This window comes from Lissotriton vulgaris, unplaced genomic scaffold, assembly GCF_964263255.1.
Source record: "Lissotriton vulgaris unplaced genomic scaffold, aLisVul1.2 SCAFFOLD_4504, whole genome shotgun sequence".
NCBI lineage: Eukaryota > Metazoa > Chordata > Amphibia > Caudata > Salamandridae > Lissotriton > Lissotriton vulgaris.
Window position 1 is genome coordinate 136,065 of NW_028251238.1, and position 25,550 is coordinate 161,614.

General features: G+C 50.9%; 1 protein-coding gene across 1 annotated transcript; it reads right to left on the reverse strand.

Annotated features, from left to right (window-relative positions):
• Nucleotides 1–652: 652 nt before the first annotated feature.
• LOC147662969 (nucleoside diphosphate kinase 6, mitochondrial-like) lies at nucleotides 653–24,655 on the reverse strand (the record flags this gene model as incomplete). Its single annotated transcript, XM_086950743.1, has 2 exons — nucleotides 653–2,048; nucleotides 24,495–24,655. Coding segments are annotated over 2 exons (370 nt in total), but the record flags the coding sequence as incomplete, so codon positions are not given.
• Nucleotides 24,656–25,550: the final 895 nt, after the last annotated feature.

The window sequence follows — 25,550 nt, forward strand, 5'->3', positions numbered from 1 at the left end:
TCTCAGCTCAGGCGTAAAGAGGACAGTGGAATCTTGGCATGAACCTCCTCCTTTGCAGTTATACAGGCAGGTGAATGACAGCACAGCCTGCAGTTACTGGACAATCACTGAGTGACAGCACAGCCTGCAGTTAATGGACAATCACAACAGGGCTTTGAGTAAACTATATTAGCGATTAGCAAGTCACAGAAGTCACACTGCATGTATGAGCAAGAAGCCTATGCAAGCAGCATGATTGGCTGTGGGGTGAGGGCATAAAGCCCTATTTAAGCAAGCTCCAGGCGCAGGTACCATCCACAGTTATATGATCAAAAGGCTACCCCCATCCCTTTATCAAGCCAGGACATTGCACATGTGATTTATCACATGGCAGTCACATATGCACTGTTTACTGTGGCTGCTGCCTGTCATTAACTGGAACTGGATCTGTGCAATGTTTCCTTCTGCAGAGTACTGAAAACGACACTTCACAGATCCACTCCATGTGATTGACACCTGGGGCTTCTGGTTGTGCTACGCTACTACACCCACCTGGACATGATGTCTTAGAACACTAGGCCAAGGAATTTCCGCCAGTCCCCAGCACTTTGAGTTGCGCAGCATAACATATTATATTTAGAGAATTGGGCACACAACTGTTCCTTCTACTTTGGGTCTTGAGTTTTATTCAAAATCATGGTTGGCACAAACACAGGCAAAGAATAAAAATGCAACTGCTTGAGTAATATGGTCTCGTTAATGGCCACCATCCTCGTAGCGGGACACAGGCAGTCCTCTTACTATGTTTTTCCCAGTTCTTCAAGTAACTTTAAGCACCTACATAACCATATCCTTTTTTATTGCTTTTTATTGTTTTCTTTTTCAAATACAAAAGGCAGATACAGTAGAAAACCTAACATACAGATCAAAAAAACATCATGTGCAGTGATGTCAATCAATAGAGCTGAGATGACAAAACGACATCACTTAAATGATAGGAAGAATGGAGAAAAGAGAAACATAAACAATAGAAGAAATTTAGTCCAGAATATACAATGGTACCCAAGGCCATTCGCTATTCCTTTTCCTCTATATTCTCTACCTCCAGACACTGCTCTCGTCAGTGCCACGAAATAAACACGAAATAACCACTCTCTCCACGACCTATTTCTCCCTAACAGTAACTCATTGTGTCCTACCCCAATGCTAATCCTCAAAAGATGGAGCCTCGGGTAAATACAGTGCTTGTTTACCAGTCAAACATATAGTGCAGATGCCGAAGACAGCAAGTAAGATGGTGACTGCTGATAAAGTGAATTAGATCAGGGAGACAGTCATTTGCCAAGGATCACATAATCTGGTCAACTCAGAAAGCATAGACTAGTCTCCTTGTTTCAAAGCTGGCAAAAGCCAGTACACTACAGCTCTAGTTCAAGAACACACTGGTGCATCAGTGCATAGTCGTTTTTCCATGCCCCGACTACTGCCATCCAGGTTCAGTTGCACATGAAGGGTTTCGCTTCCAACAGCACTGAGCAGGAGTTAGGCTCCTTTTACTTGCCATAAATACAAATATAAATCATTGTTTAGAGTACAAATATACAAAATACAAAGCCATAATATAGCCTGTAATGCCAGCAGCTCTTGACAGGAACAACGCAACGGAGAACAGATTATTATTAATAAGATGTATAGGTCCTTCAGGGTCATCCGAACTGACGAGGAGTTTAGATTTCTTTACAGCAACATAAATAGGTTATGGCAGGTTTAGTATAAAATTAAATGGTCCTTCAATCGATGGACGAGAGTTTCATAGCATTGACCAAGTGAACTGGTGTTTTCGTAAGTCCCACTTTTGGGCTATAAACCAGTCTCGGTCTCTGTTCGGTCCTTTGTGCAGGCATTAGATGGGATTGTGTCCTTTTCCTGGTGCACTGTGTGAATAAGCTGCTCTTGGTTGTATCTCACTGCACCCAAGCGGAAATGAGGCTCCTCTTGCTCATACCAGGAGCTTACACTGAACTCTGGGAAGAAGATGGCCATCTCTCTTTTAGCGGATTCAAAAGAGTCTGAAACAGAAAAATAAAGAATGGGAGGGGAGAGTTTCAACAGTTATCATTACAAAGCAGTCACACCACAAGACCACAACCCTACCATTCATCTCCCTTTTGTAGGACCACAGAAATACACCTCTCTTGATTTCAACCACCCTAGTCAGTGATGGAACCTTTGAGACCACTTCTCCCATCGCTCCCTTCTCAGTGAGGAGGCAAGATCCAGGCATAGGCCTCTTTCTATGATACTCTCCTCAGGGCTTGTGAATCAGAACACTGTTTAACTTCACCACTATCCTCTTAGAGAAGGGAGACTAGGTTAGTAAGTTGTTTATGGTTGAGGTCGGGGAAATTAAAGAAAATGTTAACTAAAGATAAATTAAAATCATGTGACTCAAACCAATTTGAATTTAAATAGAAACAGGCATTTTATAACCATTTCTAAAACAATATTTTGATCAGAACGAAATGCTTTACTTGAATATTTATTTAAATTGTTCGAAGTGAATGAGAGCTTCCTACCGGGGCGTCACATACATCTTGTGAGGGAACATAAGTGGCAAACCTTTAAGAAACTGCATCATCACCGGTGATTAAACAATGACATCTAATATGGCAATTGCAGAAAGGCCAACAGGGATCACAAATAACCTTTCACATTGCCCACTATAAGGCCTTGCTGTGTTACGAAAGAACAAACAGCAGAATATCTAAACTCTTAGCCTGTAAAGGGTTAGGTGTTTTGAGCACCATACGAGGCAGCAATCGTGTCCCAGCGCCCAGCATAGATAGATGTGGTGATTTTGATGCCAGGAAGAGAGAATCAACTCAGATGGCAAGTCAAATGCAGTCAATTGCAGAGTCTCAATCTACACACATGGAGGAAGAAATGTGTTACTTACCTGTAACAGCAGTTATCCAGTATTGGTGTCTTTCATAGATTCACATGCCTGAATCATTCCCCGTCGCCGAGACGGGAGCCTCCGGTACATAAAAAAGTAATGTCCTAAGGACATACATAGAGAATATAGGCCGAAGGGCCTCCCCTTTGGGGCCTTTCCACGTCCTTATGTAAAAAGGACCGAACTCTCATCGTTAGCCAATCAGCTCCGACCTCCCTCTAGAACCTTCCCGGGAGGAGCCTCAGTCCCTCAGATTTTCGTACGCACCCAGCTAGGGTGTCGCAATGTAGACATAGAGGTACGTGAGTCCTTACCGGGGAGGCGGGAGGGTTGCATGTGAATCTATGAAAGACACCAATACTGGATAACTGCTGTTACAGGTAAGTAACGCATTTCTTATCCAGTATTTGGGTGTCTTTCATAGATTCACATGCCTGAATCAGAGTAGCCAGCAGTTATACATGCATAGTGGTAAAGCACATTCTCACATCCAGCAGGCCTGCATAAATTACAGACAACATGAGAGAAACATGGTAATATACAGTCATGCATATAGCAGAAAAACCATGAAGAATGTGCGTACCTGGATGGCGGGACGAGGTAAGGCTCACCTTATTGGAAGAGATGGCGCAGCACCGCTTGTCCCACTGCAGCGTCCTTCTGCAGTTCGATGTCCAGGCAGTAGTGCCTGGAAAAGGTGTGCGGGGACTTCCAGGTCGCCGCTCGGCAGATGTCCAGGATCGTCACTCCAGCGAAGAGCGCCGCTGACGTTGACATCGCTCTGGTAGAGTGGGCAGCCACTTGGTCCGTTAATGGCCGTCCGGCCTGATCATGGCAAAAAGCAATCGCTGATGAAATCCAGCGGGAGATGCTCTGTTTTGTTAGGGGCAAACCCATGCGCGGGTTGCTGTAGGCCACGAAGAGTTGAGAAGACTTCCTGACCTCTTTGGTCCTGTCCAAGTAGAATTTGAGACACCTTTTAAGGTCCAAGGAATGCAGCGCCCGTTCTGCCGCTGTGGAAGGGTTCGCAAAAAATGATTTGAGGACAATTGGTTCGTTCAGATGAAAGTCAGAAGGCACTTTAGGAATGAATTTAGGGTTGGGCCTGAGCACCACTCGGTCGTGCCTGAATTGGAGATACGGTTCCTGAATAGACAGCGCCTGAAGTTCGCTGACCCTTCTGGCCGACGACAGGGCGAGCAGGAGTGCCGTCTTCCAGGAGAGATGTTTGAGAGTGGCCCGGTGTATGGGCTCGAAAGGGTGTTTCATCAGTTTGTTGAGCACCAAGTTCAACTGCCAGGTTGGAGGGACTTTCCGAGGCCTCGGAAAGGATCTGTAGAGCCCTTTCAGAAATTGCTTTATCAGTCGACTGGACCATAGGGAAGGTCCTGAAGAGGTCCTGGTGAATCTAGAGATCGCAGCCAGATGAACCTTAATGGAGGCGTGAGCCAGCCCCGATTGAGCCAGGTGGAGGAGGTACGGTAGCAGCTGTACTGGCGTGACCCGTAGAGGGTGCAAGCCTCGTTCCGAACACCACAAGCAGAACCTCTTCCACTTAAGCGAGTAGGTCTTGTTCGTACTGCCCGCCCTCGCTTTGGCTAGTACGGCCCTGCAGTCCTGCGGGATCTCTAGGTCTCCGAACTCTCGGTGCTCAGGAGCCAGGCCGATAATTTGAGCGAGCGGAGGTTCGGGTGGTGTACCTGGCCTCCGGACATCGTTAAGAGGTTCGGGTGTTGTCGCAGGTGAATCGGGGGCCTGATGGAAAGGCGAAGCAGGTCCGAGAACCAGTGTTGTCTCGGCCAGTACGGAGCAATCAGGATCAGGGTGCACGGCTCCGTCTTCATCTTCCTGAGGAGCCTCGGTATCATCGGGAACGGAGGAAAAGCGTACGCAAACACGCTGAACCAGCCGATGGAAAAAGCATTTCCCAACGACCCCTGTTGGGGATGCCAGCTTGCGTAGCTTGGGCATTTGGCGTTCCCTGCCGTCGCGAAGAGATCGATCCTCGGGGTCCCCCATTGCGAGAAGATGTGGGCCACTGTGTCGCCGTTCAGCTCCCATTCGTGGGAGAGAGAGGTCTGCCTGCTGAGGGTGTCCGCGATGGTGTTGTCCTTCCCGGGAACGTACTCCGCCTTGAGGGAGAGCCCGTGGGCCACCAACCAGTTCCAGATTTTTTGCGATTCTCTTGAGAGAGAGAGAGATCGCGTTCCCCCTTGTTTGTTTAGGTAGTGCATCGTCGTGGTGTTGTCCGTTTTGACGAGCACCGGGGAAGTTCCGATACGTGGCAGGAATGCCTGCAGAGCCAGATACACCGCCCTCAGCTCCAAGAGGTTGATGTGTAGTTGTTTCTCTTGGGCTTCCCATTTGCCGCTGACTCGAAGGTCCAATAGAACAGCGCCCCAGCCTTCCAGGGAGGCATCTGTCGTGATGACCAGAGGTGCCGGCGGCAGGAGGAACTGCAAGCCGGCCGTCAGGTGCTTCCGGTTTCTCCACCACCGAAGGGCCTTTGTGATGGCCGGTGTGATCGTGATAATGTCCTCGAATGAGCCGGAACTCTGTTTCCATTGCCTCGCCAGAGCCTCCTGCAGTGGACGCATGCGGAGCCTGCAGTGTGGTATGAGGAGAATGCAGGAGGACATCATCCCTAGCAGGGAGGTGAATGTCCGGACTTTGATGCGAGACTTCTTGGCCACCGCCGCGGCCAGAGACAGTATTTTGTTGGTCCTGTCCTCCGAGGGGAAAGCCTTTGCGCAATCCGTGTCTAAGGTAGCCCCTAGGAAGGTGATCCTCGTTGATGGAGTAGTGCAGGATTTTTTGAGGTGGATCGTCAGACCCAGCTGTTGAAAAAGTGCGCTGCAGGCGTTGGAGGAAGCGGTCGCGCCCTCCGGAGAAGGCGCCTTCACCAGCCAGTCGTCCAGGTAGGGGAACACCTGGTGACCTCTTTGTCGCAGGAAGGCTGCCACCGGCGCCAAGCACTTCGTGAAGATACGTGGCGCGGATTTGAGGCCGAATGGCAAGACCTTGAACTGATAATGCCTGCCTGCTACTTCGAACCGCAGGTACCTCCTGTGCCGTGTGAGGATGGGGATATGGTAGTAGGCGTCCTGTAAGTCCAGGGAGACCATCGAGTCTCCCCTTTCCAGCGCTCCCAGGATCTCCTGGATCGTTACCATCCGGAAGGATTGACTCCGCAGGAAGGCGTTGAGCGCCCGGAGGTCCAAGATCGGTCTCCATTTGTCCCCTTTCTGTTGGACTAGGAAGAAGTGGGAATAAAAACCCGTCCCCTTCTGGGACGCCGGGACCCTTTCGATGGCTCCTTTCACCAACATGGCGGATACTTCCTTGAGAAGGAGGTGCAGGTGTTTGTGAGCACGCTTCAGCGGAGGAGTGTTGGGAGGGGTGTTGACAATTTCGAGGGAATGTCCAAATTGAATTATTTGTAGTACCCACCGATCCGTAGTGATTTTTCGCCAATTGGGGAGGAAGTGTGTCAGTTTTCCTCCAATTCGAAAGGATTGAGACGGTGGTGGGACTGGCTGGAGTAAATGGTCACTGGCGGCCGCCAGTGCCCTTCTTGGTGGATTTGCCTCTGAAGGACGACCTCCCATAGGACGACTGTCGGTTCTGTTGTTTGTGCTGGGGCTGGTTCCTGTTGCCGTAGGAGTAGGACGACCGATTTTGGTAGGAACCTCTGTAGGAGTACTGGCCTCTGGAGCGGCCCCCCGAAAGGACTGGTTCCGGGACTGGAGGGAGCCCAGAGCCCTCGCCGTATCGGTATCTTTCTTAATGGCCTGGAGTGCTTCGTCTATCTTTTCCCCAAATAGAAACTGACCATCGAAAGGCATGTCCAGCACCTTAGATTGGACCTCTTGTCGAAAGGACGTTGCTTTGAGCCAGCCTTGGCGGCGGAGCACGGCAGCCCCGGCCAACTGGCGGAATCCCGTCATGGCTGCGTCGATGGCGCAGTCGATGATCTCTGCAGCGGAGTTTTGTCCCTCCGCCAGGAGAGCTTTCACTTCGTCCTGGACCGTGGTTGGCAGGTCCTGCAGGTAGGGGGCAATGTCTTCCCATAGCTGGCGGTTGTAGCGCCCCAGCAGGGCGATGGAATTTGCCACTTTGATGGTCATGGCGGACGTGGTAGAGAACCGTTTGCCTATGGTGTCCAATTTCCTGCCTTCCTTGTCTGGGGGTGCAGACAGCGGCGAGGATGGGTTGCGGGATTGCTTTTGGGCCGCCTGAGTCACAAACGAGTCCGGTTTGGGGTGGCCGGTCAGGCAGGCTGGCGCGGTAATCGGGGCCTTATATTTTTTGTCCAGGCGCGGAACCACCGCAGGCACCGAGGCAGGCGTGAGCATCAACTTCTTGCCCTGTTCCCACAGAAAGTCTATAAGTGGAATAGACTTGGCCGACTTCTGGCTGTGCTCCTTGAAATCATGGAGGAAGCATTCTGTTTCCGTGGATTCCACCGCCATGTGAAACCTCTTAGCTGCCCTGTCCACCAGTTTGTGGAAACCTCCAACGTCCGTCGCTTCAGACTGGCGCGGTCGCGGGGATGCCGGGGTAGACGAATGGTGTGATGACGCAGCATCGGCCTCGTCGTCTCTGTGGTCCGAGTCAACGTCTTGCACTTCACCTTCCTCCAAGTCCGTCTCCTCCTGCTCGTCCTCCGAAGAGTCCTCTACCTGAGGCTGGGGCCGGGCACGAGGCTGGGGTTGGTTCCGAGGCCGGGCCTGGAGAGCGGGAGGGCGCGAGGCAGACGGTTGCGCCTGGGTGACCGGCACCTGGGTTCCGCTGTCGGCATCCGGGAACCGTTGTTTATAGTCCTGCACTAGGCAGCGCAAATCGTTGACCAGAGACACGGGCAAACAGATCATCGGGGTGTTTTCCGTGCGGACACTTACGGAACGTTCCTGATACATGACTTCCTCCTGGTCCTCGTGAACGTCCGATAGGGAGGTGGCCGGATCGGGCTGGTTTTCCTCCTCGGACTCCTCACTCTGCAGTGCTACCTGCTCCTGCTCGGGCGTCAACCCCTTCGTTGGGGGAACCGAGGAAGGTGGAATTGAGTGAACGGAGACTTCGACCAATCTGGATTCCTTCCAAGATGGCGCCGGGGTCCCTTCCGACGACGTGCGTGAAGATGGCGCGCCCGCCGTTTGGGTTGGCGACTTGAACGCTTCCGATAGTGTCGATGGCACCAAATTCTGCGGGGATAAGTGAACCGCCGACTTACTGGTGGTAGAGCCTTCAGCTTGAGATTTCTTGGGTGAAGGCGGACCTTTTGAACTTGACCTTGACTGTTTAGGTGACGATCCTTCGGTATGAGATTTCTTCGGCGAAGGCGGACCTTTTGAAGTAGACTTGGACCTCTTAGGCGACGATGACGCAGACAGTGGGGACACCGTCGATGGTCCTTTGTTTGTCTTGGACGAAGACTTCAGAGGAATGGTAGAGGAGACCGGTGCGCCTGAGGACGCAGTGGTGGTCGTTGTGGCCGTCGCGGAGGGCGATGAGGCCGTAGTGGTCGACACTGTGGTCGAGACCGAGGTGGTCCGCCTAGTAGATGGAGCGGGTTTCTTGAACCTCTGGTCGTCTCGAACAGACACGGAGGAGGTGGTGGAACGTGCCTCCGAAGGTTTCCTGTGCGCCTTCTTGGGAGGAGTGTCTGTCTCTCCAGGGGACTGCTCCCTGGGTCTCTTCTTGGAGACTTTGGAGGACACGGAGACACTACCCTCGGAAGATTCCAGAGTGTCTCGGTCCTTAAGCCTGTCGAGCCATTCGAGAAGGCGAGCCTCTCTTTCCTTTACAGTCTTCTTTGGGAAGGCTCTACACACCCTACACTTGTCAGAGACGTGGTCAGGGTACAGGCAATATAAGCACAGATCGTGCTTATCCTCCGCTTGAATCCGCTTCTTGCCGCAGGAGGAACAGGCCCTGAGAAGGGCTTTCTTTTGCGAGTCCGCCATGGATGAAGCCTTTTTATTGGATTCCGACATGGGAGACGGCAGTCGAAGATAGGATAATTATTCTTTTGAACAAAGGTACTTCCAGAGAAGTTTGAGACTTCGAAGCAAGAAAAACCTGAAGAGCTCAGGTTGGAGACTCCCTAGCACAACGTGCGGTAGAAAATCTGAGGGACTGAGGCTCCTCCCGGGAAGGTTCTAGAGGGAGGTCGGAGCTGATTGGCTAACAATGAGAGTTCGGTCCTTTTTACATAAGGACGTGGAAAGGCCCCAAAGGGGAGGCCCTTCGGCCTATATTCTCTATGTATGTCCTTAGGACATTACTTTTTTATGTACCGGAGGCTCCCGTCTCGGCGACGGGGAATGATTCAGGCATGTGAATCTATGAAAGACACCCAAATACTGGATAAGGACCCTGGCCTGTTGCTAAGGCAGTAGGTCCTCCGAAAGTGGTAAGCTGATTGGAGGACAGATGATCAAGCTCAGGCGTTCCGGTTACCACACTCTCCTGGCCCAGTTCAGGGCAATTTACATGACATGTGCCTAGTTGTTCTTGATCCTCAGAAATGTGGCCGGGAGAGTAGCAGCAGGAGTCCCGCATTCCATTCCAGCAGGAATGCGTCTCTTAACAAGCACTCAACACCAACACACAAAAGTGTTAACTTTGCACATTCTCAGTGCTGGAAATCAGATCGAGCCAGGGCTCTCCCCAATGATCAAAAATGTCCTGCTGCCCATCAAGATGCAGCTGCCACTTGTGCTCCACTAAGCAATGTCTGCTCTATTCATCAACTCCGGCAATCAGGAACTGCAGCCAGGTAGCTGACCACTAGAAAGATGTTCTGCTAGCGAAAGACACTTGCAAAGCCTCCTCTCACAGATGCCAGGACCCCACTGCGCCCTGCTTGATGCAGGACCACACAGCGCTGGTGTTGTATGTGTGAACCTGCATGAGCCTCTCCCAAAGGGAAGTAGAAAGCTGTCCGGTCCAAACGAATAGCCTGAAGCTCCAGAAGATTAGTGTATTAGTGTGGGGGTGGCTTTCTACTGGAGACAAGAGGCTTCTGATCTCCACCTCCCCAGAATAAAATCTCTAACCTGCATCCGTCATCTCCTTCGAAACCAGGATGAGTCAGAGAGACAATTTTGATGCGTAGTCCACGGGGATTCCAGGTTCCATTGCAGGTTCGCTTGTGCCTTCCGGTATTACTGACAAGGAAGATGCTTGAAGCCAAGAGACACGGAAGCCTCAGAACCATCATCACCGAGATCAAGGTCTGACACCGAAACATCAGAATTTGAGCCCAATGTGTCAGACATTCAGCAGTAGAAGGAAGGCATTCATCCTTACCACACCCAGAATCATCCCAATGAATGGAAGCCTCTGTGAAGTATACAGGTGGGATTTCAGCTTGTTTATGGGGAAACCCAAAGATGTTAAGAGTTCCACCATCAACAAGAGGTAGACTATGACTGACTGCAGCGAGCCCCCCTTCAAAAGTCAGTTGTCAAGGAAAATCTGTCATCCAAAAGATGGGCAGTGACGTGAGGGGGTTAAGGTGAGGCCGAAGATGACAGATTTAAAGTATTCCCGACCCACCTCGAACTGCAGGTAAAGCCTGTGGGACTGCAAGATAGGTAATAAGCTTCTAGCAAGTCCAGGAACACCATCCAGTAGCCTGGTCCAGAATAGACCGAGCCTGGGCCAACGTGAGTAGTTTAAATTTGACCTTCCATAGAAAGGCATTTAAAGCCTGAATGTCTAGAATAGATCTGAGGCCCCCATCCTTTTTTTGAAGGAGGATATAACATAAATAACAGACTTCACCTCTCTCAGAGTCTGGTACCCAATCAATGGCACTTTCGGAAGAGAAAGAGATGCACCGTGTGCTGTAGGGCAGAGTTGCACTTATGCGATTCGTTTTGGTACAGAGGAAATGAAAGGTAGGGCATAGCCCCTTTGAATAACAGAAAGACATCTTTCTGACATGATGGAATGTCAACCAGGGAGGAAATAATGATTCCTGCACCATATCAGTTGGACAGGAGTCGTAGAGGACAAACTAAACCAGCATAGTGGCAATTGGAGCAGCAGATGAGGATTTGGAGGACTGATGTCACTGCTGTCTGTTAGTTCCATGTCCTCCTCCCCGAAAGAGCTGGGCTGTCTACTAGAACACTGGATGGGAAGGCTGCCATTGTCTATATGTCAAGTCCCTGGGATAGTCTCTAAATTAGTAAAACTAATGGGGGGATTGCTTTATAGAAGTCAAAAGCCCCAAGAAACACACTAGGGTTCTACAGTCTTTAAAATTTTCTACCGCAGAGTCCATCTTCTCTCCAAAGATTCGAGAACCATCAAAAGGCAAGTCCATCAATGAGGCCTGCACGTCGTCAAAAAATCTGGTCGCTCTTAACCAGGCTGGCCTGTGAAGCACAACATCGCTACCAAGAGCTCTGTCAAAGCAGTATGTGGTATATTGGCCTGTGCAGCTGACGTATTTCAAAACATCCTGTCCATCACGGATACTCTGAACCAGGAATGCCATTAGGTCTTCGGGACAACCCGCAAGAGCTTGCTGGCCCTGTCCAATAAGGCAATAATTTAGTGGCCTAACAGACAGATTCGGAAACGAGTTGGGATTAATATTACGAAGACTGCTGAATGAGCCTTTCCAGATTGTGGGTGCTTGGTGTGGAATTTCAGATCCCTGGACACGGGGCTTTGTCCCCAGGCTACTTACTGACTAATGGGTGGACAAGAACATTGTTTCCACAAAGTAGCCATCAAGGGATCCATGAAGCCGTTACTGAACACGAGTAGAGTCCCCAATGTCACTGGCTGAGGTTGGAAAATCTTCGTGAAAATATTTGTCGTAGAAACAATTGAGGACAATTGCAAGTCTAATACCTCAGATTCGCATGAACCACCACAGCAAATAAAGCAATTTCCTCCACGAGTGGCCTTTGTGATGAGTCAAGATTTGATTTAGGGGAGGTGTCAAGTCACGGGCAATTTGTAAGTTAAGTTATAAGGCATGATCCGTATACTGAGATAAGCAAGCCACCCAGTTGCTATCATCATTATCAGTATCATGGGATACTCTCTGTTCTGGTATGACCGGAGCTCGAGTCAAAAAGAGAAATAAGCCTCTAATGATAGTTGAGCTGCAGTAGAGGCACTGGGTTAGAGTCAGGCTGCATAACAACTACTAGTGCTTTTGTGATCTCATAGAAATACAGTGTTGGAGCTCAAGACATTAGTTTAGGGTCAGACAAGGGTGTTGCTGTCGGGTCTTCTATCCGTGCTGGTGGAGTCGGTATCGGTGTTAGAGTGACAGGAACTTGATCTTCTCTTGCCTTCTCTTTGAAACCACAGTTGCAAGATTGGGTTGAGTCCTACTTTGGTTTCTTGTCCTTGCGTTTGGACTTTGACTTCAACTTACCTGAAGATTTGGAGCGGGAAGTGGATCAATATGCGTCAGTGACTGACATCTGCTTGCAGGAGAGCGTCATTTTCTGAGGGGACATCGTTGCCTAGGACACCGTCTTAGAAGAATTTTCAAACTTTCGGAAGACCAAAAAAGTTGAGAGCAGAGTTCTGGATCTGCGTTGAAAGGCACAGACAGAAAGGAATTGGCATCAATGCACAGGGGCGCTGCTCATATGCAGTGCCACTCCGTCACTTCTGGAGCAGTGTGGGACCAGCACAGACAGCACAGAGCCTACTGGTGTATCGGAAAACTGCTGAAAAAATTCTCAGTATACAGTCTGGCACATTGGGGATATTCTAATTCGAGGCATCTGCAGTTAGAAGTCTCCATCAGAATTTGGGTCACTGCTGTTGGCAGTTAGAGATAATGGGCTGAGCAGTGAAGATACTGCTCCTTGTTGGACGTGCTACTGAGTAACCTGCAATCTATCTTTTGTGATAAACATACTACTTATTTTACTACATGAACAAGTTACCTGTTTAACAGATATTAACATTAAAATACTAAACACAAGTGCATGAGCTAGATGCATCACATGGGCGAGAGCGAGTCGCAAAACGGCGGAATGAGCAAGACACATCACAAGGAAATGAGTAAGGCATGTCATGGGGGCATGACCTATGCACATTGCAAGAGTACGAGCAAGGCACATAACAGGGGCGTAAGCGAGCACATCACAGGGGCGTGGGCGAAACACATCACAGGGGCATGAGCGAAACGCATCACGGGGGCGTGACCGAAACGTATCACGGGGGTATGACCGAAACGCATCACGGGGGCATGAGCGAAACGCATCACGGGGGCGTGACCGAAACGTATCACGGGGGTATGACCGAAACGCATCACGGGGGCGTGAGACAGACACCTCGCAGGGGCGTGAGACAGACACCTCGCAGGGGCGTGGGACAGACACCTCGCAGGGGCGTGAGACAGACACCTCGCAGGGGCGTGAGACAGACACCTCGCAGGGGCGTGAGACAGACACCTCGCAGGGGCGTGAGACAGACACCTCGCAGGGGCGTGAGACAGACACCTCGCAGGGGCGTGAGACAGACACCTCGCAGGGGCGTGAGACAGACACCTTGCTGGGGCCAGGATCGAGAGACAGACACCTCGCAGGGGCGTGAGACAGACACCTCGCAGGGGCGTGAGACAGACACCTCGCAGGGGCGTGAGACAGACACCTCGCAGGGGCGTGAGACAGACACCTCACAGGGGCGTGAGACAGACACCTCACAGGGGCGTGAGACAGACACCTCACAGGGGCGTGAGACAGACACCTCACAGGGGCGTGAGACAGACACCTCACAGGGGCGTGAGACAGACACCTCACAGGGGCGTGAGACAGACACCTCACAGGGGCGTGAGACAAACACCTCACAGGGGCGTGAGACAGACACCACACAGGAACGTGAGGCAGACACCACACAGGGACGTGAGGCAGACACCACACAGGGACGTGAGGCAGACACCACACAGGGACGTGAGGCAGACACCACACAGGGACGTGAGGCAGACACCACACAGGGACGTGAGGCAGACACCACACAGGGACGTGAGGCAGACACCACACAGGGACGTGAGATATGCACCTTACAGGGGTGTGAGCGAGACATCTCACAAGAGTGAGACATCACAGGCACATGCGAATGATGCATCAAAAGAGCAAGAGCGAGACAGTTCATGAGGGGCATCTGCTGGATGTACTGGAGGTGTACTGCATAGACCGTAACGAGACAAATCCAAGAAAAATTAGCCAGATTAGCCAGATTTATCTCATATGTATGTACTACAAAAAATTGTGAGGCCGGTCTATCCCTTAATTAGGGCATTGAGTGCATTTAGCAAGTGTTAACAAGAGAACACCTGCTTAATTACATTCAGTTCATAAAAGAAACGTTATGTATAAACTAGTATTAAGACATATTTCCATAACGCAGAGCACATAGTTTGAGATTATGCACTGAAAATTAGTTGAGAGGTGTAGAGGATACTTTTTTGTTAAAGGCAGGGCTTGAACATCAAATGTGTCCTTATAAAGTGACTTTTCATGTTAAAGATTTACACTAGTTTACCTTATGGAGATACTAGCTAGCAAGACATTAGTTGTGAGTTTGTAAGTAAATCTGGTGCTGAAGATTTAGCAGCCATAGTAAGTGTATATATTTGTAGAAACAGGTATGTTAATGAAACATTTAGCAACCATAGTAAGTGTATATATTTGTAGAAACAGGTATGTTAATGAAACAAGTTTTTTATCACATGGTGTTAGACCTGGCATCTTTTGGTGTGTTTTCTCTATCGGTTTGTTTCTGACCTGGTTTTGGTGGTACTCTGGATATTGTTTTTGCTGGTTCAGTGTTTCTGTGCACTTTAATACTGCTGATCAGCCCTAAAGTGCAAGTGCTTCTACTGTAGAACAAGTTACTTACCTTCGGTAACGATATATCTGGAAGAAACAGCAGTTAGTATTAGATTCCTTAACTTAGAATATCCCCAGGCGTCAGACTGGATCCGGAAACTTTTGCGTAGCAGTACCACTGCGCGTCGGTAGGCGTTGTCTGCGGCTCCGGGTCTGTTGCCGGCGTCGTTTGCGCCGGGATGACTGTGCCGGGATGACGTCACCGGAGTACTTAGACGCCGCCCTCGCGCGCTGACGTCAGTTCTTATACACAGCTTTTCCGCGATCCAGATAAAACGAGAGCGCACGTTTTGGGTCCAGACGGCGGAGCCGCTCTTCCTCCTTTGAGGGATGCGGAGGCGGAAAGAAGGTGGGCAAGGTGATGGACTGCCCGATGTGGAAGGCTGTGACAACCTTGGGCAGGAAAGAGGGTCTTTTCCGCAATACAACCTTGTCCGGATGGACAGAAAGGAAAGGAGGTTTGGAAGAAAGAGCCTGGAGCTCACTCACTCTCTTGGCAGAGGTGATGGCAACCAGGAAAGCAGTCTTCAGAGTAAGAAGGCGAAGAGGACAGTTATGAAGTGGCTCAAAGGGAGCGCACATCAGATAGGTAAGAACAAGGCTCAAGTCCCACTGAGGCATCACAAATGGAACAGAGGGAAACGTGTGTGATGCCCTTCAAAAACCTATTTACAATTGGGGACTTGAACAAAGATGGCTGCTCAGGTAGCCTTAAAAAGGCTGAAAAGGCAGAAAGGTAGCCCTTGGGAGTACCCAGAGCAGAGCCCTGCTGGGCAAGAGAAAGAAGGAAGAGGAGAACCTCAGAAAGAGGGGCACAGAGAGGATCCACAGCCTTTGCTGTGCACAATGCCACAAATCTGTTCCATCTGCAGGTGTATACCGACTTCGTAGAGGGACGCCTGGCTGCCAGAATCACAGTACAGACTTCAGGAGGCAAGTCAAATGGCCTCAACTGCCGCCGCTCAATCTCCAAGCATTAAGGTAGAGAATGGAAAGGTTCGGTGGAGGACCGTCCCCTGCTGCTGCGACAGAAGGTCCTCCTGAAGAGGCAGACGAACCGGGGGACCGACAGATATACCGAGTGGCTCGGGATACCAGTACCTTTGTGCTCAGTCCGGAGCCACAAGGATAACTTGGGCCCGGTCGCGCTTGATCTTCTTCAGCACTCTGGGCAGAAGTGGTATAAGCGAAAAGGCATACAACAGACCGCAACTCCACTCAAAAAGTGTCTCAGAACGAGTGCCGCCTTGGAAATTCCAACGCACAGAACTGATGACATTGCGCGTTCTCTTCTGTGGCGAATAGATCTAACCAAGACTCTTCCCACTGCAGAAAGAGGCCTTGCGCCACATCAGAGTTCAGACGTCATTTGTGATCCATCATGCACCGTCGGCTGAGTTTGTCCGCCCTGGCGTTCAGAGAACCTGCCAGATGTTGAACCACCAGGGTCAGGCCCGGATGTTCCAGCCACTGCCAGAGGCGCATAGCCTCCTGGCAGAGGGTCCACGACCCCGCCCCGCCCTGTTTGTTGGAGTACCACATGGCGGTGGTGTTGTCCGTGAACACCTGCACTACACTCACCCGGACAGAGGGGAGGAATGCCTTCAGTGCTAGACTAATCGCCCTCACCTCCAGAAGGTTGATATGGATCCGGGATCTCGCCGGAGACCAGAGGCCTCTGATCTCCGCCTCTCCCATGTGGCCTCCCCAACCTAGGAGGGACGCGTCCGTCACAACTACGTGCTCCGGTTGGGGTAAGGAGAAGGACCTGCCGCTGACCCAATTGCGGTCCGTGAGCCACCACTGCAGCTGTCTCGAAGTGCCCTCCGAGATCAGGACATGGTCGGACAGGTTGCCCTGATGCTGGGCCCACTGAAACTTCAGGTCCCACTGCAGAGCCCGCATCCGCCACCGGGCGTGATGCACCAGAAGGATGCAGGAGGCCATCAGCCCCAGAAGCCGCAGCGTCAACCTGACCGAGACCCGGGATAAAGGCTGAAAGATTGGAATCAGAGCCTGAATATCCCGAACCCGCTGTTCGGGAGGATAAACACAAAACTGCGCCGAGTCGAGAACCGATCCGATGAAGAGGAGCTTCTGAGAGGGGAACAGGTGTGAGTTCGGCACATTGATGGAAAACCCCAGCTGGTGCAGGAGGTCTGCCGTTGTGAAAGACTGAAACCCCTAACCTGCGCAGATGAGCTGCGACCACCGCCATCACCTTCGTGAACACCCATGGGGCGTTGGTAAGGCCGAAGGGGAGCACGGTTAACTGAAAGTGCTCGTGGCCTACCATGAACCACAGGTAGCGCCGGTGGGCCGGCAGGACGGGAATGTGGAAATAAGCGTCCTGCAAGTACAACGCTACCATCCAGTCTCCTGGGTCCAGGGCAGCTAAGACCTGAGCCAGTGTCAGCATCTTGAACTTCTCTTTCCGGAGGAAGCCGTTGACATTCCGTAGGTCCAAGGTAGGCCCCCTTTGCCCTTCGTGGGCACCAGAAAGTAGTGGGAGTAACAACTACACCCTACACCCGGCCCAGGAACGCGCTTGATGGCCCCCTTGGCCAAGAGGGCCGTAACTTCCTCTTGCAGAAGTTGCAAGTGGTCCCCCGACACGCGGTGGTATTGCGGTGGCATGGCTGGAGGGGTCGTTTCGAAGGGGAGGGAGTAGCCCCTTCGGACAATTTGCAACACCCACCTGTCCGAAGAGACAGTGCGCCAGTGGAAGTGGTGATGGCGAACCCTGCCCCCTGCTGGCATCACCTGAAAGCATGGACTAGGAGGCTTTAGAGGCAGATGCTGCGGGGGAAGGTGTGGACTGGCCTCGCCGTTGTCCCCGACCGCTGCCACAGCGGTTTCCACGGCCGCCACCGCGTTGGATGTAAGTCTGCGGTGCGTGGCTGGCAGCACGTGTGGGAGCGCCCCTTCCTTGGCCGCGAAAGCCACCCTTTTGCTGGCGCGTGGCCAAGAGGCCCAAGGACTTGGTCGTAGCCCTTGAGTCCTTAAAGCGCTCAAACGCATGGTCTGCCTTGTCGACAAAAAGGCGACGGCCATCGAACGGCATGTCCATAAAAGTGTTCTGGACATCGGCCGAAAAGTTGGCGGACCCCAACCGGGCGTGGCGATGAATCGCCAACGTCGTTGCCATCGCTCTGCACAGTGAGTCGGTGGTATCCAGCCCACACCGGATAGAAAACCGTGCTGCATCTCGACCCTCCACAAGGGCTTGGGTGAGTTTAGTCCTGACCTCTGCTGGACAGTCTGGCAGCACTCCCGCAACCGTGTCCCACAGAGAGTGGGTGTAGCGGCCCAAGAGGCATGCGGTGTTGACTGACCGAAGTCCCAAACTCAGGGAGGAGAATACTTTCTTACCGTATTGCTCGTACCTCTTGGATTCGGGATTGGGCGGGGCCGTCGGGAAAGAGTCTGGGAGTTGAAGGCCTGGATGACCAGGCTCTCGGGGGTGGGGTGGGTGGACAGGAAGCAAGGGTCACCCGGAGCCGGGCGGTGGCGTCTGGCCACGTTCCTATCTACAGGCTGACCTGTAGCGGGCTTGGACCAAGTGCCCAAAAGAACGCCTGACAAGGCCTCATTAAACGGCAGCAGAGGCTCAGCCGAGCTTGACTGCGGTTTAAGGACCTCAGTGAGGAGGTTAATCCTCACAGTCGCGATGGGGAGCTCCAGGCCCAAGGCCTTGGCTGCCCGCATCAGCACCACACTGTAGGCAGCCCCCTCCGAAGCCACGGTGGGAGGGGAGACAAAACCAGTGTCTGGCGAGGTGTCCAGCCCACTGGCATTCCCAAGCTCACCTGTCCAGTCCTGCTGAGACGGACACTCCCGTGCCAGAGGGTCCTCAGACCCCTCCCAATCCTTCTCCTCACCCATCTCCTGGTACTCAGGTTCAAAGGATGGGGCCGGTTCGTTGAAGTATAAATATCCAATCGACGTCGAGAGCGGCGCCCAGCAGCGCCGCTCCGGCGCCGGAACCGAATCGAGGGTAGGTTCGGGGACGGCGGCGCTGCGGGCAACACCCTAGGGGCCGGCTCCGGTTAGGTCGTGAGGTCGACCGGTGACGACCCGGATCCGGAACCGGATCCAGTGAGGGCCTGCGGCGCCGGGACCGAAGTCGCCGGCGGTGCCGGGGCCGAAGCACCCGACGGCGTCGGAGCCGAAGCACCCGACCCGCTAGCCCCCCAGCCGGGGCCGCTGGGCCCGAAGGTGCCGCGGAACGCGGTGGAGGAAAGAGAGACCTCATTGCCATGAGGTAGCGCTCGATCCCCTCCGGCGTCGCGTCATGCCCAGGGACCAAAGGTATGGGGCAGGCCGCGACGCCTGTGTCTCCGTCTGAGCTGCATGGGTGGTGTCACCCGAACCCCCGGCCGTGGGTCAGAAGAGCGATGACTCCTTTCCGACCTCTCATGCCTCTTACCTGAGGATCTTGATCCCGAAGACAGATGCCGACCCTCAGAGCTATGAGGACTCCGACCCCGCGACCGGTCCCTCAACCTCCTGTGGGACCGGGACCTCGAACGGCGCGGGCCGACTGCCGGAGCTCAAGCCGCTTGCAGGACCGCTCCCGCCTAGCCTTGGACATCAGGGCCCGACAGTCGGATCAGGTTCGGTCGTCGTGGTCGAGGCCTAGACACTGAAGACACCGGCGATGGGGGTCGGTAACCGACATCAATCGGCTGCACTTGAAGAAGGGTTTGAACCCGGGCATCCCTACCGGCACCGTCGGTGTCAATCGACTCGAAAAACAGATCAAAAAGATCAAAGTTTAGTCAAAAAATGACTAAAGGGTACTACTTCTCCGGATCTGCACGTAGCTGGCGCGGAAAAAAGAATAACTGACGTCAGCACGCGAGGGCGGCGTCTAAGTACTCCGGCGACGTCATCCCGGTGCAAACGACGCCGACGACGGACACAGAGCCGCAGACGACGCCTACCGACGCGCAGGGGTACGGCTACGCAAATGTTTCCGGATCCAGTCTGACACCTGGGGATATTCTAAGGTAAGGAATCTAATACTAACCTGTTTCTTTCAGATAATTGAGTTTATGGATTAGTGTTTCCATGATTGGCTTATTTGATTTACTACTAAGTCTCAAGTACAGTGCAATGTGTGTGCCCAGGGCCGGTAAACCTAATGCTGCTAGCGGGCCTGCAGCACTGATTGCGTCACCCCCACAAGTAGCGTTTCAAAGGGATCTCAGCCCTGCCTCTGAAGTGTCTGTGTGCAGTTTCTACTGCCATGTCGACCTGGCAAGTGCCCCCACTAGCCTGGTCCTAACCTTCCCTTTTCTCACATCTAAGACACCTCTAAGGTAAGCTCAAGGTATCCCTGTGGGCAGGGCAATGCAAGGGAAAGATGGGACAAGTACTGGTGTTTGTTACATGTCCTCATGGTGAAATACTATGCATTTCACCATTTCACTGTTGAAAGGCTATGTCTCCCTTTGATTAACATGGGAGCAGTTTTGTAACACTTTTACAAAGGTAGCTTGCCAGGGGAAGCTGATAGAAACATGGAGTTTAGTATGCCTGTACGCAGGATTTCAAAATACATCTTTTAGTAAAGATGATTTTTATATTGTGTGTTTTGAAAATACCACTTTTAGAAGGTGGGTATTTTCTCATCTAACCATCCATGTGCCTCTACCGGTTTATGTATTCGCTGTCTGGGTTTTAGACTGACAAGGGCTGGTTTGTGCAATCATACTAAACAGGGACACAAAGGAGTTTGAGGTGTGTGCTGCCTTTCCAGGGTGACTCATAGCCTGGCTGATGGGTCTGTCTGCATCTAGAGTGGTGGGAGGAGTTTCCACATGCACCTGAATGGACTGTGTCTGTCTTTGAAAATGCTGTCTCCACCTTCTGAAGGGAACCTGGCTTGAGCAAGACAGAACTGGATTATGCGGTTCAGAAGAACTTTATTTGTGCCAACACCACAGAACTTCAAAGGGAAATGTGGGATAAATACTAGGGCTCTGACCCCACGATTTTAGAACTCTTTTCGATGAAGGAACCTAACGAGAAGAAGAGCTAGAGAAGCTGTGGGGAGAGACTACGACTTTGCGGAGTGCTTTGCTGTGCTGGCCTGCAGTAGCTGCTTCGGTCTTGGGCAGAGAAAGGACTGGACTAAACTTTCTTCTACTTCTTTCTGAGTGCCTCCAAGGGCTTGAAGTAGAGCTTGCCCCCTATTCAAGAAGTTTCAGGAACAAATAAGACTTCAAGATCCTCTGAGTGCTAGCTTCTGGAACTGGTTGTTTAAGTTGCCACAGAGGAGAAATCAACATGACGCCGTCTCCGACGCCGCTGCAGCTCTGTGACCTGAAGGCATTGCAGGGGGCACCACCGCTCTTAACACCGCAACCCTAGCCTCACCGACGACGCCACTGAGCCGCTGCTTGCACCGTGACCCGTGGGCACCGCACTCTGCACCGCCTCGCTTCACACCACCACCCTGGTATCCCCAACGACGCAGTCACCCATGCGGCTGCCTGCACCACGACCTGTCAACACCGCTCATGTAGATCACAGAGTACCGTTCTGCTTCGCATCACAGCCCAGGTCTAACAGACGTTGCCACTCCGAGCTGATCTCGACATTACTGCCTGCACCATGGTTTGGGGATACCGCTTGTCAGTTACACAAGGAACCACCCCGTCCCACACCGCAGCCTTGGCCCGCCAACATCAGCACCATCGACTCCAGTTCGTCAGCAGACGACAGAGCTTCAACAACGACGCTGCCTGCACCACAATGATCACCATCCCACTTCGTACCACAGCCCTGGTCTCTCCCACGCCACTGGATGCCGTCACCGAGCCGATTACTACACCACAGCCTGAGGGCAGAGCTGCAATTTGCACCAGTGCACTTCGATCCGCAGCCCAGTTGCCTGCCGGCACTTCTGACTGCAACTGCCTAGGATTCAACCTGCAACGCGTATGACTTCAAGGGCCCAATGACCCCAGCCTGTCTTCCAGCACCAACGCCGGCTCTTCAGAGCTCATTGCATGGTCCAGACGCCCTGCATTTTATTTCATTTTTTACTGATTTTGAAAACAGAAGAAACGGACGAGCCATCTTCTCTAGAGTCATCGGGATGCAACCCGGCAATTCCACTGCTGTGTCCGACAATGATAAATAACTAAAGAAGAAGACACCCCCACCTTGAAAAGGAATACACCCCAATAGGATAAAAGAACGGACAGCATTCTGGGGAGGAACCTCTCAGAACATACTAATTGGTGGACGTGGTGGGGGCAGACGGTGTAGGAGGGTCTGCGAGTCTCAAAAGTCTGAGGTTTTTTGGGGCAGGTGAGCTCCGCAAATTCGGATGTCAGTAGCGTGAGGAAGAGCGCCCACAGATCGTGAAAGAAAGCCGCCGGATTAGTCAAGGCAAGAGAAATCTTCTCCATCCCCAAGATGGTCCACAATCTATGAAGCCATCCTAGTTGTGTAGGGACTGTCTTGGTACCCCAGTGCGTCAGGATTTTTTGGACCGCTGCGCCTAAAGCTAATGCTATCTGCTTACCCCTACTGGATGTAAGGGGGAAGGTGATGGCATTGGGCAGGCCCAGAAGGACATAGCGCCCTGCATTTTTAAAGGCATTGTTTTGCGGGTCTTCCCAACACCGTAACTGGCCCGCAAAAACCATGGCAGGCCAGAACTGTTGGATCGGTTTGTCAGGCCAGAGGTCCACAATCCATGCAGAAGCATTGTATCCCACTTAGAACATCTTTCTTATTTCCATTCAGTTTTAAACAGTTGGTGGAAATGCATTCCTAAATGGTTCTTCCACAGTCTCGCAGAAGGCCCATGAAGTAAGAAGAGATGTGGTCAAACCAAAGAATGAATTACATCTCCTTCATATAGGAGTATGTCTTGAAGCCAAATTCTCTACTTAGCTCACCTAGGGATTCCATAGAGATGTTAAAAAGTGCTTTAAATTCTGAAGCAACCTGCAGTTCATCATAATCTCTGAGAAGCGGAAGAACAACATGGTGATCTTTTGAACTCAGTCAGACAGGAAGGAAAGGTGTCACTAAATTGCTAAGCCAGAGACACCAATTCTCTGGGGATAGTCAATAAATATGTCATGGTTGCTTGTATCAAAGGATGCTAAGAGTTCAAGCAACAGCAGGCATTAGTCACCCTCATCTTTAATAGTTAGCAGTTCATCAAAGGCTGCCTAGAACTGAACCCAGCCTGTGTAGCATCAATGTAGTTATGATTTCCCTGAAAACTAGTAAGCCATCTAGCTAAATGAAATTCCTTATTTTTGAAATCGCTAGGAAAAAAGTGTGATTGGGTGGAAATTCTTTGACTTGTTAAAAGTCCATGTTAGGCTTCCTTAGCAGCGTGTTAGCATACCTTTTTTCCAGCAAGAAGCAACTAGACCTGAGGATAAAGAGTACCTATTTAGACAGAAAAATGCCCCACACAACAGTGGGGCTAGAGTCAGAACAGGCTATACGTCATCGGTGGAGCCAGACTTAAGGCTCTTGGTAGCCTGACAGACCTCAGAAGTGATATGACTTATAGTCTGTGTATAAAATGTGTTATGTGGACATTATCCTGTAGTCAGAGGCTACAATTCTATGCTGTTTGAAATGATCTTATCATGAAATCTGGTGGCCAGATGGTTGAGGATTAAGAGAGGGTTGGATCATGGAGGTCTTGCACGTAGATATAAAGCAGGACGCAAGACTTAGAATAGCATCTTCAAGATACTGATTGAATTTGTGATAAGTTCAGTAATAAATACCGCTTTGATGATCTTCAGCTTTGATTTACACTGCATGAGGCGTAGTTTGCATAGGCACCACTTTTCCAGGATATAATTCACCCTCCAATGGAGCTCAGCTTGTGTAATGCCCAATGTGAGGGCTGGTATGGGTATACCACCAATTTAAAATATTTATCAGTGAAAGTGGCTGGGGGACACTGCCCTAACAGAACACGCCTGCCAATGTCTTGTTCTAGGTATTGTTAAAAAATATCGCAGTACTTGAGGAATTCATTTTACTTACCAAATCTAGAGAGATCTCAGAGATTAATTGAATTGCCTGATGATGCTCAAAATTATGCTATTTCCTAAACTGGCCATAGGACGTGGGGTGATGGGATATATCAGATTCTCTGGAGAGCTTAACCAGAACAGTAATTAAAGGGAGATAGAATTGTGAGCTCTGTTTACTGTGCAACATCTTCTAGAAGGCTGAACAGGATAGCCTGAAATGAGAAAAAAGAATCTAAAAACTTCAAGCAGGTGCATCATCAGAAAGACACTGAGAAGTTTCTCCAAATTTTGAGCCACTTCACTATGAATTGTTTTACATTTTGGGAATGATATGTTATACTGGGCAAATACAACATATTCTTTTGAAAACGTGTTAAGCTCCAAAGAAACACAAAACCATACATACATGCGTTGGCCAGTTCCATCAGAGACAACCAACTAGTCTTATTCCCCAAGTAGCAACCATGCTTATTGCTGGTAAATCTGTAGAATGAGGCTAGCAACTTGCAAAAACACGAGCCAGAGGGTGCCTCAGGTGCTAGATGCTGGATTTTGATGAATGGGGCAATATGGGTGTTAGATCATCCTTCGAACACAGTCTGTAATGCGTTTCTATGGATAGGAATTGGCAGTGAGGACATTGGACTTTACCTGAGCCATGGGTGGTGTTCCTTGTGTCAGTGAGACCGTACAGCCCACGGATAGACTCTGGCATTATATATCGTGCTCTAAACACCTTTGTGGGACCCATCAGATCCCTCCACAGCTTTATCGCATCTTCGTGAGCCAGAATGTATGCCCTCATAGGACCACTGCAGGGAAGAGGAAGAGAGAACGAACATCTGTGAGTAAGGTACAACACCAGAAATACAGGTTAACAGAAAAAATGTCTGGGCACCTTATCAATATACAGCAGCATCAAGGAAAGATGATCAGGCATCAGAGGGAGAGGACGAGAAGACATTAAGGATGGTATTGGAGGGAAGGGAGAGGGCGAGATGGTAGAAGAGAACAGGCAGAGATGGTGTCATAGGTGAGAACAAGAAAAAGACGAGTCAGGGGGAGGAAAAAATCAAGAAATTGGGTCAGAGAGTGAAAGTGATGATATCAGACAGATATGGTGTTAGCCGGCAGCAGGAGAGGGCATCCTTCCTTCTAGCAGCATTAGATTTTGGCATGTAACTTCTTTAATCTTTGCTTAACGCCACAGTCTAAAACTAGAAGGGCTGACATGGAAAATAGGATCAATTTCTCAATATTAACCCCTTCGCTGCTGACGACCAGCTCAGCTCGTCATCAGCCACGAGTGGCGTGTGCTGATGACGAGCTGAGCTCGTCATGTAACGCGGTAAAATGAAAAAAGCCGCACAGCGCAAAATTCGCCGCAGCAGCGATGCGGTTAAATAAAAATCTAATGAAAATAGTCACAGTTTCTCAAAATCAAATCAATTTCTCAAAATCAAATGAAAATAGGCAGTGGAAGAGAGCTGAGCAGATAGGACTGTTTGGCTGCACTGCTGTCTGCTGCAGACATACCGTAGCTTAAAACCTTTCACTTAAGGTAAAGGTACTTCCATATTTTAAGAATGATATCTCAACCGGGCAGCAGAGGACAATATGGTCAATTTCTCTGTTCACGTTTTCCAATAGTCAAGTGTACCCCACTGTACTACAAGTGGCCCGGGTATTCAATAATCAAGGTGCACC